The sequence below is a fragment of the Gadus morhua genome, chromosome 14 (assembly GCF_902167405.1).
Source record: "Gadus morhua chromosome 14, gadMor3.0, whole genome shotgun sequence".
NCBI lineage: Eukaryota > Metazoa > Chordata > Actinopteri > Gadiformes > Gadidae > Gadus > Gadus morhua.
Genome location: NC_044061.1, coordinates 5,127,391 through 5,142,390, shown reverse-complemented (window position 1 = coordinate 5,142,390; position 15,000 = coordinate 5,127,391). Strand labels below are relative to the sequence as shown.

Genomic DNA, 15,000 nt, shown 5'->3' with positions numbered 1-15,000 from the left:
CGGAGCCGGCATAGGTAGGGCTGAGGTGGCGGAGGTGGAGGAGCTGTTGAAGGTGGAGGTGGTGGTGTTGGGTTAAATAATGCATAATAATTGTTTTTATAATTAAATGTATTATTAATTTAAAAAAATGGTTCATAAAAACAATATTTTTTTTATGAACTATTTTTTTTAAAGCTCAGCACTACGATGTTGAATCTTTTTTTTTTTTTTTTTTTGGATTTTTATTAAATCTATTAATTTATTTTCTATTTTTCTATTATTTTTAAAAAAAAATTAAAGCTCAGCACTACGATGTTAAATCTTTTTTTTTTTTTTTTTTTTTACGATTTTTATTAAATCTATTTATTTATTTTCTATTTTTTTCAATTTGGTTAAAGCTCAGCACGACACTTCAACGCAGTCTTTAACCTTTATGGTTCTGCGTCGGGCTTTCGTGAGCGGACCAATCACAGCCCTTGCTGCTGCGTCGCTTCGACGGAAGGTTACAATTTTTAGGAGGCCCACGTCCGGCCCTTGCGGTGGACGCAAGGAGGGTCCGCGAGGACGTAAAGGGGTCCGTAACCCCCTTGCGTCGTGTGAACGTGGGACCATAATCAGCCCTTAAGTGGACCCAGGCCCGTCCAGTCCTGACCGGTTTCTCCTGCCCCGTGGTTCTACGTCCACCAGGTGCCGCCCACTTCCTGATCAAGGAGCTGTCCCACCACAACCTGGCCCTGGAGCGGTCCCGCCGGCAGGAGGGCGGGGGCCCCCCGGGGGACGTGTGGCCCTTCGTGGTGGTCGCCGACGACTCCTGCGTCATGTGGAACGCGGTGGACATCGACGCGCGCGGGTATGGCGTCAACGCTATGCTGCGGCACGCTCTCTGTCAACTCTCTTTTTAAGGGGTTGTAGATGACCTTTCATTGTTAATTTTAGATTTTCTAAATAATCTGTTAATATTTTCTGTAAAATAATGTTGACAAAATTTTGGTAGATGTAATGTTTATAGTGAAATAAAAAGTGGTTAGCTTTTACTGCTTTTACTATAAAAAATTATATCTACCAAGATATTTGGAGTTGAAATGGTAATTTGTCATCTTGAGACATTAATATTTGGCATCTAGTTTGTCTGGACAACAAACTAGTGCACTAGAGACATTAATATTTGGCATCTTTCTAAAGTAAATACATATTTTTTACTGTACTGCCAAATTAGCTTTTACTTAAAAGATATGCCCAACATTAATGTCTCAAGATGACCATTGAGGATTACAACTCCATAATAAAATGTGAAGATTAGCTTGTTGTTCTGAAGGTTTGCCAGGAAGGTCCGCCCTCCTTTATCAATCATTCATAAGCAGGAAGACCATGTGACCTCCCCTCCTAACGCCCTGGTGTCCGTCTGTCCCTCAGCGGCCAGGTGGAGCACGGGGCGTCCCTGAAGCAAGTGCTGCAGACCATGGAGGCCTGCCCCGACCTCGCCCACCTCGGCCTCTGTGGCCTCCGGAAGTGGAACAGCCGCGGACTCAAAGGTCAGAGGTCACTCACAGATACCATTCAATACCTTTACTTCTATTAGAGAAAATGAATGAAGTGCAAAACGTGGCAGGAAGGAAGCCGTCCGTCTCACTGTGTGTAGAGGCTCTGTGGGCTACGCAGGTGTCCAACAATTTGCCTGTCCAGAATAGACTTGAGTTTTACACTACAATGCAGATGCCAAACCACAGCCCCCTATTAGGCATTCCAGCTCGACTGGTTACACTGCAAATATCCAGCGACATGCGCTCAACCTCTGCTTCAACTCTGGACAACAAACTAGTGCACTTTAAAAGCAGTCTTAGTGTCAAGTACACTCCCGGTACAGGGTCCACTGTTTCAGGTGTAAGGTCAACTGTGTCCAGTGCACTGCCCGCTGTGTCCAGTACAGGTTCCACTGTGTCCAAACCAGTACAGGGTCCACTTTATCCAGTACAGGTTCCACTGTGTCCAAACCAGTACAGGGTCCACTGTGTCCAAACCAGTACAGGGTCCACTTTATCAAGTACAGGGTCCACTATGTCCAAACCAGTACAGGGGTTCAGACCAGTGTACGTGCCACTGTGTCGAGCACCAGGGTCCAGTGAATGTCCATGTACAGCTCGGCACTACGACGTTAACATTGTAAGTGTTACCACCGACTGAAGGTCACCGGAGCCGCGAGCCCTTCCACCGCGGCCAGCTCCACGACTTCCTGCTGGTCAACGTGGACCTGTGCCGGGACGTCCCATACGACCGGCACCGCTTCAGCTGCCACGACGTGGACTTCGCCCTGCGGGCGCACAGCGCCGGCCTGCTGCTCTGCCGCTTCAACGGCTTCAGCGTCATGAAGAAACAGATCGCCATCGGCGGGTACCGCACCTTCATCATCAAGACCAAGGTACACACGCACGCCCGTACGCACGCACACACGCACGCACCCACGCACGCACGCACGCACGCACGCACGCACGCACGCACGCACGCACACACACACGCACGCACACACAAGATGACACTGGCACTTAAGGTCTTATCTTATTGTATATTGTACGTCCTGGCACTTAGTAATAGCCCTTAGCATTGTGTAGCGTCTTACCCTAGCTGTCTTTGTTGCATACGGGGAATGGGTTAACCTAGTGATCGTTAGAGCTTTGCACTTGGTTCTATGAACATCCTTACTGTGCCGACATCGCTTTTGTTCTTTCTCCTACTTATGAAAAATATACTCATTGTAGGTCGCTTTGGATAAAAGCGTCCCTAAACGTAAATTGGGATAAAAAATATTCTAAACTTAACGGAATGTTGTGAAGAATGGGGGAGTTGTGACTCGGCCAAGCAAGGTTTATTTAATTCAACAAATGAATGAAACAAACTTCAACCTAAACCTAAAGTTAAACAGAAGTCCTCATCTATCCCCCCATGTGGCCGCCCCTCCAGATGACGGACGTGCCCACCTCCGTGGGGCCGCTGCAGTACGTGTGCGCCCCCGACAGCAAGCACCTGTTCCTGGCCACGCCCGCCCGGCTGCTCCTGGAGAGGTACCTCCAGCACACGGGCCACCAGCTGTTCCCCCTGGGCACCCGGGGCCACGCTCACCCCGTCCTGTCGGTGGACTGCTTCCTCAACCTGGGGCCCGAGGTACGGAGTACGCACACACACACACACACGCCAACACACGCATGAACGCACGCACGCGCATCCCGTCCGGTCGGTGGACTGCCTCCTCAACGTGGGACCGCTCACACTCAACCTCACCCTGACCCTCACCCTCCGCCCCTCACACCCCCCCCCCCCCCCCCCTCTCCAGGTCACGGTGTGCTTCGTGAGCTCCAGGCCCCACTCCCTCAACCTGAGCACGGCTGGGCTGCTCTTCAGCGGCCTCCTGCTGTGCTTCACCGACTCCTGCGTCACACCCTCCTTCCTCAAGAAGTTCACCTTCCTCCAAGGTACACGACGCGCACACACACACACACACACACACACACACACACACACACACACACACACCCACACTCACACATACAAACACACAATGATACGTTATCACTATCACACACATGCACACACTTATTAAAACAAAATCAACTGAAAATATAATCAGAATAGAAAAAGTATAAAAAATTTAAAATTAGAAATCATCTAATAATCTGAAACACACACATTAATAATTTAATAATAATTTCAAAATCTATTACTATTTTATGATCCTTCCCACAATACTTTGCTCTCCCCAACCAATCCCTCTTCCCGCCGTCTCTCCCCTGACCTGTCTCACCTCCATCTCTCCCCTGACCTGTCTCACCCCCAGGGGCAACCCTGTGTGTGATCTGCGCTGACCGCAGCTCCCTGCGCCAGGCGGTGGGCCGTCTGGAGCTGGAGGACGAGTGGCGCTTCAGGCTCAGCGACGAGTTCCAGACCGCCAACGCCAAGGAAGACCTCCCGCTCTTCTTCCTGACCGGGAAGCACATCTAGCTCCTCCCCCTCCACATCTAGCTCCTCCCACTCCACATCTAGCTCCTCCCACTCTTCTTCCTGACCGGGGAGTACATATCTAGCTCCTCCCACACCATATCTAGCTCCTCCCACTCCACATATAGCTCCTCCCACTCCACATCTAGCTCCTCCCACTCTTCTTCCTGACCGGGGAGTACATATCTTGCTCCTCCCACTCCACATCTAGCTCCTCCCACTCTTCTTCCTGACCAGGAAGCATGTCTAGCTCCTCCCACTCCACATCCAGCTCCTCCCACTCTTCTTCCTGACTGGGAAACGTATCTAGCTCCTCCCACGTATTCCCACTCACATGTATAGCTCCTCCCACTCTTCTTTACTGACCGGGAAATACATCTAGCTCCTCCCACTTCCAACCATAGCTCCTCCCACTCTTCTTCCTGACAGAGAAACAAATCTAGCTCCTCCCACATATACCTCCTCACATGGGTAGCTCCTCCCACACATAGCTCCTCCCACTCTTCTTCCTTACCTTACAGTGCTGCCCGCTGTTCAGAACTCCTCCCACAGCTAGGAACTCCTCCCACATGTCTGGCTCCTCCTACATCAGACTCCTCCCACTTCTGGCGCCTTCCAGCTCCTCACACATCGGAAAACTCTCCCATATGACTCCTCCCACACTTGATTTCTCCCCCGACCTGACTCCGCCCACTAGTGGGGGGACCCTGAACCGTGCCTTCTCTCTCCCTAAAGACACTCCATGTGAAGGGGGGGAGGGACAGGGGGGAGGGGTAGTTCACGGCCTGCGCCATGTGATACCATGGAAACCATGATTTCATCAAAGGTGAGATCTTAACAAAAACATAAGGATTCCTGAAGACTGCTACTTACCAGTGTACACACATATACACACACACACACATACACACACACACACACACACACACACACACACACACACACACACACGTGTATGTGGAATTTCGAATGACAAATATCATGTGCAGAATGCACACACACACACACACACACTCAAAACATAAACACACAGACTGCTGTAAACACACGTGTCTGGTGTGGTCATGTTCTTGCTAGACTGGTCTGACTGGTGGGCAGGTCCTTAGACCTGAATCAGACCCCCCCCCCAAGGGATGTGACATGTGATCTTGTTGACACGTTCGGTCGTCATTCACACCTTCCAAGAAAGACGGGACCCTCCATATTGGCAAAGAATCGGTGTCGATAGGAGGAAGACCAATTATTAATTAAGAATTGTATATTAGGATGAATCATGTTGACATGTCCCTGCGAGTAAGATCCCATATTGAAAAGATTGAAAATGATTAAAACGCACACACAACTCACTATACTTTAATTAGTAGTTAAACTGCCAATATTTAAACCATACAATCGTGTAGAAAGTATGTCTTGGTGAACACTTGACTGTTTATCTACCAGTGAAACTGACAATGATGTTGTGTAGCTTAGGTTGAAAATGATACATTTAGATTGGTCCATTCAATGCCAGATTAGCCCCTAGCAGGCTAACATTGATACCATCCCTTTTTAAGATGACATTCACTAGCTTTTTTGGTCAGTCACTCTAGCTTTAATTAGGCTAAACACAGCTCTTTCTACACAGATTAACCTGTCAAAGATATTAAGGTTTTATTAATACCTTTGGGTGGCTGTAGTCATTTAGTTAACATTATTCAGGGTTTTGCGGTGGGACATGGCATCATGTGTCAAATATTTATTCCAATAACTCTGCCATCTGCACACCTGGGATACACATCCAGGTTATGAGGCACCCCCTCTTAGGTGTGAACACAAAAGTCAGTATTAGCTGCTATTTCTGGAGCAGTTTTTCTTCTCATGTTTCTTAATGCTGTTTTTTCACAGCATTAAAATCATTTTTTGCATTGTATTTCGATAGGCCTACAATTTATATATTCCTACTTGGTTTGAAAAGCAGGAATATAGACGTACTTATCTACTTTTTGAACAAGGTTTGAAGAGGTAACTTTGATATTGTTAATTTTGAAATTTAACTCTGTATTGGAAGCAGTTTACAATATGCTACAATCGGTGTGCCTCCATTTGTATAAATGTAAATACTATTTCCTCTCGTCTTGAGTAATAATGACAGGGACAACAGTTTGTTTTTTGTGCCCATTTCTCCGCTGAAGGATATTTTATACTGTGTATGGTTCTAATGACACTCATTTGTGTCATTACTAAACTGCTTTGCCTTCTCGAATACCTCAGCTGAATGTGTTGAAGCTGGAATACAATGTTTGTAAGTGTGCAGCCAAGCTCTGTAGGATGTGTAAACACAGAACAGGGTAAATAAAAATAAAGATTGCACTGTCTTATAACAACTGGCCTTTTTCTTTTCTACCAGCTGAGGGGCCAAGGTCCCTACAGCAATTAATCATCCGATGAATGTATATTAAGATTCACTCCTTTACCAGACACTCTTATCCAATGCACCTCACAGTTGAGGCGTATTAAATACATATACAAAATATGATGAAAGCGTATTTGTAATTCATCGTGACCAAACTATCATTCTTGTAATGCCATCTGAAGCTTCTGGTTTACCTTGACTAATAGCATGAGAGCAGTAAGAGTCCCGGTCTTTCCAACTAAACATTAACTTCTAAAGCATTTCTATAGTTCACGACAATACCATGTCTTTTAAAAGAAAATACCATAGCCTGTTAAATATACTATCATACACATTTAATGTGTAGTTGTTAACTAGCCTACTGTACTGGGTAAGACTATGTGAGATTAGCATCGCAGCGCATATCATGTAGCACGTAGCTCGTAGCAACAGTAGCCTCCCATAACTGTTTTCCCTCCAGCAGAGATCCTCAGGGTGTTCATGTCACACATGAGCCCGCAGCGGGTTGCAAATGGCTTTTGGCTGAGGTAGGTCTACCACAGCAGGAATCAGATGTCAAGAACACCCCAGAAGCTTCTCAGAACTTGTGTGCGTTGCCTTCTACCGTCTTAACAGGTGTGTGTGTGTGTGTGTGTGTGTGTGTGTGTGTGTGTGTGTGTGTGTGTGTGTGTGTGTGTGTGTGTGTGTGTGTGTGTGTTTGTGTGTTTTTTGTGTATGTTTGTCAGTGTGTGTGTGTGTGTGTGTGTGTGTGTGTGTGTGTGTGTGTGTGTGTGTGTGTGTGTGTGTGTGTGTGTGTGTGTGTGTGTGTGTGTGTGTGTGTGTGAGTGTGTGTGTGTGTGTGTTTGTGTGTGTATGTTTGTGTGTGTGTGTTTGTGAGTAAGTGGGGTGGCATTCAGCAACATCGTCACTCTCTAGTTACTGCTAAGCACTCTCTAGTTTCCCCCAAGCGCTCTCTTCCAAGAACACATTTGTTGCTAAAATGAGTCCCAAAACTCTCACTTTATATGGGCCGTGAAACAACCACCGACCAGACGAGCTCACAAACATTCCCAAGAGACAGGAGCTTCAGGACACCACCTTACCCATTCTGAGGTCATTCTGTCAAAGCCCATAGAAGAAACTAGAGAGCTTAAACATGGTTAAGATACCTACGGTATATTGTAGCACGGCGGGAAGAAATATCAAATTTAAAACCTTTTACGAGGGTACAGAATTTTTCACTACAGACGTTTGAGAGCGACTTTCGGGGGACTATTCTGAGGACCATTCTGTGGAGCATCCCTTAGTGTCTTCCCCTGAGGAGATCTAAGGATCTGGACTCAGGACATCAAGGGGTCTCGGTGCCTGGACGAGATGCTGCGTGTTGGGCTGTCCGAGGAGGACGGTCGTGGGGGGCTGGATCATGCAGACATGGTACCCACGGACGAGAGACTGCGAGCTCTGACCCACCGGCGGGGCGACCCCAACGATAGCTGGACCTGGGTAACAGACACTCATCTGCATCCATGTGTTATTATAAGTCATTATTCGTGGCAGAAACTCTGTTCAATGCGACTGAGGCTGAGATCGATCAGAGCATGCGGTCAAGAGAGTACAAACTGCCAATATGTGACATGCCGCACGACCATGTTTCTAGCAACTAAACACAAACTTAATACGTGCAGAGAAGAGGAATCGAAACACAAGGTTTAGTTGTTTTTTAAAAGGTTACTTAGTGGTAGTCCAGTACATAGTGGGAGGCCGGATGTCTAAACAACAAACTTGCTAGCAGGGGATGTACGTTGTCGAGCTGTTCAGTCACGTATATGTCTAACTGTGCCACCAGAAAGATTGATTTATTACAAAGGTTATTTATTAAAAAGATTGATTATCTGGTATAGTTTTATAACCCGTTTGTGGATCATGTTGTCATACTTCGTACAGGAACGCTTGACAGTTGTTGTTGTTAAATCGGAGTGTGTTTGTGTGTGTGTGTGTGTGTGTGTGTGTGTGTGTGTGTGTGTGTGTGTGTGTGTGTGTGTGTGTGTGCGTGTGTGTGTGTGTGTGTGTGTGTGTGTGTGTGTGTGTGTGTGTGTGTGTGTGTGTGTATGTCGACACATTTCATGAGGCTTAAATAGTGTACTGCATGTTGGACTAGATCTATTGCAGATCAATCAAATCATGATCGTATCAGTTTTCTTTTATTTGATGCTTAATTAGGCCTACGATTCATCACTGTTCTTACTTCAAACAAAAAATGTGTGTGTGTGTGTGTGTGTGTGTGTGTGTGTGTGTGTGTATGTGTGTGTTTGTATGTATGTGTGTGTGTGTGTGTGTGTGTGTGTGTGTGTGTGTGTGTGTGTGTGTGTGTGTGTGTGTGTGTGTGTGTGTGTGTGTGTGTGTGTGTGTGTGTGTGTGTGTGTGTGTGTGTGTACGTGTGTGTGTCTGTTTTGGCCCAGTATCCGTTTAACAGAAATGTACCAAAACGCTGACTTGCAATGTTTTCTAATTATTACAATTGCTCAGCTGTTTGTCTTCATGAGTAATACATGAAGCATGAAAGCATATGTGTGTGCATAGGGGCAAATTGGAAGCTGGGGTTAAAATAGCAACAATACCGTGTTGGAGATTGGGTTACAGTCTGCAAACTACATTGCTTTGTGCTCCACAATCATTTTTCTCTTTCTTTCGATCTTCAAATGTGTTTTTCTTATGTGTTTTCAAGCATTGCTCGAAAGTGGTTGCATTTGTGTGTTTGTTTGTTTGTTTGTTTGTGTCTCCTGTGCATGTGTCTGTGTGTGTGTGTGTGTGTGTGTGTGTGTGTGTGTGTGTGTGTGTGTGTGTGTGTGTGTGTGTGTGTGTGTGTGTGTGTGTGTGTGTGTGTGTGTGTGTGTGTGTGTGTGTGTGTGTGTGTGTGTTTCTCCTGCGCATGTGCGAGGTGTGTGTGTGCTTGTTTGAGGATTAGTGTGTTAAGCATTGAGACCACTTTGCAATGTGTGTGTGTGTACGTTGGGTGGGTGCTCATGATGCATAATCCCAGTGGGTGTGTTTGTGAGTCTGAGATAAATCCTGGGAATTGGTTGGTGCCTGCATGTGCATACTTTGACTGCTGGTGATGTTGTGGTGGTGGTGATGGTGTAATGGTGGTGGTGATGGTGGTGTTTTGGTAGTGTTCTGGTGGGGTTGTTGGGTTGCTGGGTGTGGCTGTGGTCAGGTGCCTTCTCCACCGTTCCTTTGACCCCTGCTCCACCCATCGGCAGTTACACCACCTTTATCACAGTTACATAACGCTCACCCCATGGGAACCCTCCCTTATAGGGTGGGGCCTCGGCTGTGCGGGTGACAGAGGAAGGAAGAGAGGAAGAGACAGAGAGATAGAGAGGGAGAGAGATTGTGTGTGTGTGTGTGTGTGTGTGTGTGTGTGTGTGTGTGTGTGTGTGTGTGTGTGTGTGTGTGTGTGTGTGTGTGTGTGTGTGTGTGTGTGTGTTTGTGTGTGTGTGTGTGTGTGTGTGTGTGTGTGTGTGTGTGTGTGTGTGTGTGTGTGTGTGTGTGTGTGTGTGTGTGTGTGTGTGTGCGTTGAGAGGTGGGGGTTACTTGATATCATATTGAGCTAATTGAAACAAACTGTGGACCAGTGGGACTCAGGGTGCTGGCTGGTCTCCAGGGGGATGGGACACACACTTGGGGACCAACACACAGTGGTGGTCCCCAAGGGGGGGGGGGGGGGGGGGGGGCACAAGGCGCTGGGCTCTAGGGCCCTAGGGGGAACACTGTGGTGGAACTCACGTTTCTAATGTTTTGCTTAGAGGACAAATAGCAACCTGTTCTTCCGATGTCATCAGCAGATACGATCAATGCATCGGTCTCATCCGAATTAAGGTCAATTTAAATAAGTCAACAATGGATTCGGAGATTCTGAAGAATGCTGACAAATAATTGTAACTTGAAATTAGGAAATTATACATAGAAATAGAACACGTGTATGGGACATGAATGCAGCTGATATTAAATCCATGAAGGCCATTCTCAGAATAAACGCCGGACAAGTGCAGCATACAAAAGAATGTGATGACGGCCGCAGCGGTAATATCGACCAACAAGCCAACTGGTCAACATTACGCAATGGCGTTTCATAAGGGACAATCGTCCCGCGGTTTAGCTGCAGAACAATCTGGGCCTCGGACAGCTCACATGACTCACATGGAGCTCCGCCCATACAATGTTGTTTTGCGTTACATTGTGTAATATTAACCGAGTGAACAGGTTTCAGGCATTCAGGCACCAAAAAAAATGAAAATATAGGATGAAAGGGGACACAAATATATATTATAAACCGAAAATAACTGTTGTATCCGTGCAGTGAGAAGGCTATGGATCGAACTGCTGCACCCGTACTTGGGGTAACAAACGGTCACGTGTTTATTCATCCGGGTGGCCCCTGGCAGGACAGGACTTCCGATTGGCTGAGGAAGCCCATCCCCCAGACGACCCTGCGTCTCCGAGGTGATAATTTGAGGATAAGGACATTCCTGAGCCCAGAGTCCACAGATCACGAGTTGATCTCTGCTTCGCTCGCCGCAGATCGCCCCCCCCCTCTCCTCTCTCTGTTTCCCCGGGTTATCGACAATTATCGACACACGCACGCACGCGCATGCACATTGCGCACGCACGCACACTCGATGCTGACACGGGCACACACAAACACGCCCGCAAAGACACACTCACGCATACATACACAACTACACGCACAAGCACACGCTTGCAAACAGACCCGCACGCAGACATCCACAACCACACACGAACGCATACACACTCGAACACACACACACACACACACACACACACACACACACACACACACACACACACACACACACACACACACACACACACACACACACACACACACACACACAGACACACACACACACACACACACACACACACACACACACACACACACACACACACACACACATACACGAACACACACAAACACACCACAATGGCCGACCAAGATGAACAAACAACAAACAATGTACACTGACAGCACGTGGTAAGGCAAATGTCCACAACACCAACATGAAACCATGAATGGTCACATGCCCAAGAGATTGGTTTCATATGGAAAAGTTAACAATGTATATTGTAGGCCTACACTGGATCTAGTACTTTACAAAAAACGTTTACAGTTTTGTTCCCGCTCTCTTCTTGTCTCCCTCCCACTGCTCTGTCTCTCCCTCCCCTCTCTCCCCCCTCCCCCTTTCCCAGGATGAATGGGTTGGTTCTCAGAATAGTTCTCACGTGTTTCCTTGTTCCCCCCTTAACCCCTGTTCAGAGAAGAGAACGTGTCTGTGTGTGTATATATCTGAGTGTTTGTGTGTGTGTGTGTGTGTGTGTGTGTGTGTGTGTGTGTGTGTGTGTGTGTGTGTGTGTGTGTGTGTGTGTGTGTGTGTGTGTGTGTGTGTGTGTGTGTGTGTATGATAGTGTTTGGGTGTGTATGTGTGCAGATGAATGTGTGTGTGTGTGTGTGTGTGTGTGTGTGTGTGTGTGTGTGTGTGTGTGTGTGTGTGTGTGTGTGTGTGTCACACAAACACACACACTCACACACACACACACACACACACACACACAAGCACACACGTTGTGATGGTTCCTAGAAGAGCCACATTCCAATGGTCTTCAAATCACTAATACCTCATGGTGCTGCTCAGACATGTGTGTAGTTTGGATGGAAGCTCCATACTTTTGTGTTTTCTAGGTTTTTGTATTGTATTTGGATATCCGCCAGGGGTTGTTTTATTTGAGTTCAATGATGTAGGCATAGTAAACATGGCTATAAAACAACATGTACACTACCTTACACGCATAAGTCACATAAAAGTGTACCACCATACAAAGTCTCTCTCTCTCTCTCTCTCTCTCTCTCTCTCTCTCTCTCTCTCTCTCTCTCTCTCTCTCTCTCTCTCTCTCTCTCTCTCTCTCTCTCTCTCTCTCTCTCTCTCTCTCTCTCTCTCTCTCTCTCTCTCTCTCTCTCTCTCTCTCTCTCTCTCTCTCTCTCTCTCTCTCTCTCTCTCTCTCTCTCTCTCTCTCTCTCTCTCTCTCTCTCTCTCTCTCTCTCTCTCTCTCTCTCTCTCTCTCTCTCTCTCTCTCTCTCTCTAGCCTTAAGTTGGTGGGCCAGGACCCCATAGAACATCATAACGAGGGATCCAGTAACCTGCTTGTGTGGCATTTCTCTACTATGTCAAATTTTGATTGCATGCTTTGACAGTTCTCATTCAACTTCCTGTAAATGTATTCATAAAATACATGAATATAAATGCATGCCCTGCTTCGGGACACAAATATGAATAGTTTCCAATAACCAGGTCAATACAACCACCTCATATAGCTACTGCATTAGCATTGTTAAACATGCACTCAATTAGTATTCAATTTTGGCATCGGGTGGCGAAGTGTTTTTGTAACATTATACCCACTGGCCATGTGCAGTCTGATCCTCACCGAAGGCAGAACGCGTTATTTACCCCAACTCTGACGTCACCAGCCACGCAGCCAACGGGGATGGGCCATTTTCCGGCGGGCGGGGGTGGGAGGAATATTTGTGCAGCGCTTTAAATATTGTACAGCCTCGAGTAAAGGCAATATCAAATGTCAGCATTGTGCCGCCGCGGTGCTACACAATATTTCCCAGGGACTTAATGAAAAGTCCTTGAAGGAGAGGAGATATCCGTCATTCGGACAATATTTGGATGGCAGCAGGCAGACCATCTCGGAGCTCACAGCGGCATCAATAGATAATGTATGTAGTCATGTACTGTCATTTTTTTACACAGCGCAGGCACTGTCTTTGACTGATTGGGATCTGTTTAAGGGGTGCACTGTTAATACGATTCACAACCCTACATTGTAGTTGTTAGTCCGGCTGCGTAACGCCACGGTTGTTGTGTTGTTGTGCGCCTTTTGGATGTCGTGGCGCAGAGGGTCTCTCCACCAAGGACATGCAGTGTTGATCAGCAACTACACGGGATGTAGCTGCTCGGTGTGAGGCTTCCCCCAACGTGCCTCGTATTGACTATGCCATACTCGTTTTGATCGTGGAATCCATTCATGATGCCTGACATCGGCACTTAAATGTCACTTGATAGGTACACGCACTGCAGGTTAGACTGGATCCGTGACAGGTGAATTAAATCGATCGCGTCTGGTTTTGTTTTTCATGTAAGGATCACGCTTCATTTGGCCCACGACTCATCACTGTCACTTCGAAACACAACGTGTGTGTTCGTGTGTGTGTGTGTGTGTGTGTGTGTGTGTGTGTGTGTGTGTGTGTGTGTGTGTGTGTGTCCGTTTGGTGCGTGTGTGTCCGTGCGTGTTTGTATGCGTGTGCCAACTGCTTTCATGTTGTTCTTAGTCACATGGTGTAGTGGTACACATATAGTCTTCAGAAGCAGCATGCGTTCACACACAGTCCCACATAACCAGAAGCCTACTACTAGATGTAGGGCTACTTGATAGGCGGCTGTATTTGTAAGCATTTATTTTTAACACCCAAGAAGTTAACACCCCCGAGAGGGGCTCCCTGCCTTGTGATTGGCAATGACAACATGGAAGTGTGAGTCCATTGGCTGTTCAAACAAGGATCTCCATTGATGTCCTACAAGGGGCGGGGCATTCACGTTCCGCATGGAGCGCCTCTGCACGTGGGAAATCTGTCTGTCTGTCTGGGTGTCTCTCTGTCTGAGCGGTTCCACAACAAGACACGGTTTTGTAGGGGCGGCGATAAATCATTATGCAATCTTGCGTCCCTTTCTCCACACCTTAACGGTTTCCTCCCGCATTGTCACAGAGCTTGCGAGACACGTGTCCCGGCCTGTTCGTGTTGAAACAGCGGCAGTGAACTAGAGTAAACTACACCGAACAATCGTTGATGACTGTTAATAACGTCAATCTGCCAGCGACATGACGGCAGCCCGCGGCGAGCCTTGATGATTTCTAAAGAGTTGTCTTTCTAAGTTTGCAGAAAACCCCCATGGCATCCTGGGACGCTGAGAAAGGGACTTTGAGGAATATTTCTTTCGGAACTCTTTATCTCACAACTGCCTGTGTGGCCACACCTTAACGATTGCCTCTCTTTTCAAACACTTCCATGTCTTGGCCTTCCCACACTGATCACACACCTGTCTTTTCTTTATTTTCTATCAAACATCCAAACACCCTTTCTGTCATCCCTCTCTCGAACTCTCTGGCAAATATTAAATGAAACATAATTAGGATACACGACTCAATTACAGTGACTTGCATAGTTGAGTAATATGTTTCTTTACAACTCAGCCCCTCTCGCTCTTTGTGACACTAGAACTGTATGTCTCTCTCTCTCTCTCTCTCTCTCTCTCTCTCTCTCTCTCTCTCTCTCTCTCTCTCTCTCTCTCTCTCTCCTCTCTCTCTCTCTCTCTCTCTCTCTCTCTCTCTCTCTCTCTCTCTCTCTCTCTCTCTCTCTCTCTCCCCCTCCCTCCCTCCCTCCAGTCCCAGACCATGAACTATGTGGGTCAGCTGGCGGGCCAGGTGTTCTTCCAGGTCAAGGAGCTGTACCGCGGGCTGAACCCGGCCACGCTGTCCGGGTGCATCGACGTCATCGTGGTGCAGCGGCCCGACGGCTCGCT

General features: G+C 47.2%; 2 protein-coding genes across 5 annotated transcripts in view; both read left to right on the top strand.

Moving 5' to 3' along the window:
• The window catches only part of greb1 (growth regulating estrogen receptor binding 1), a 29,831-nt gene extending 23,502 nt beyond the window's left edge, over nt 1-6,329 (top strand). Inside the window, exons 26-32 of the mRNA XM_030377462.1 lie at nt 1-14; nt 667-829; nt 1,393-1,511; nt 2,163-2,395; nt 2,935-3,135; nt 3,305-3,443; nt 3,806-6,329. The exon at nt 1-14 is cut by the window's left edge and continues 191 nt beyond it. Of these exons, the coding sequence (XP_030233322.1) occupies nt 1-14; nt 667-829; nt 1,393-1,511; nt 2,163-2,395; nt 2,935-3,135; nt 3,305-3,443; nt 3,806-3,969 (1,033 nt within the window). The 3' untranslated portion in view covers nt 3,970-6,329. The remainder of the gene's footprint in view (nt 15-666; nt 830-1,392; nt 1,512-2,162; nt 2,396-2,934; nt 3,136-3,304; nt 3,444-3,805) is intronic.
• A 1,076-nt stretch (nt 6,330-7,405) lies between these two features.
• Nucleotides 7,406-15,000, top strand: part of LOC115558484 (phosphatidate phosphatase LPIN1) — a 23,295-nt gene continuing 15,700 nt past the window's right edge. For 2 of the 4 annotated variants that reach the window (XM_030376654.1, XM_030376655.1), the window contains exons 1-2: nt 7,406-7,840; nt 14,864-15,000. The exon at nt 14,864-15,000 is cut by the window's right edge and continues 64 nt beyond it. In XM_030376654.1, the coding sequence (XP_030232514.1) occupies nt 7,712-7,840; nt 14,864-15,000 (266 nt within the window). In that variant the 5' untranslated portion in view covers nt 7,406-7,711. Of the gene's footprint in view, nt 7,841-12,958; nt 13,140-14,863 lie in introns of those variants that run through there. The other 2 variants (XM_030376653.1, XM_030376656.1) reach the window with 2 other exon arrangements.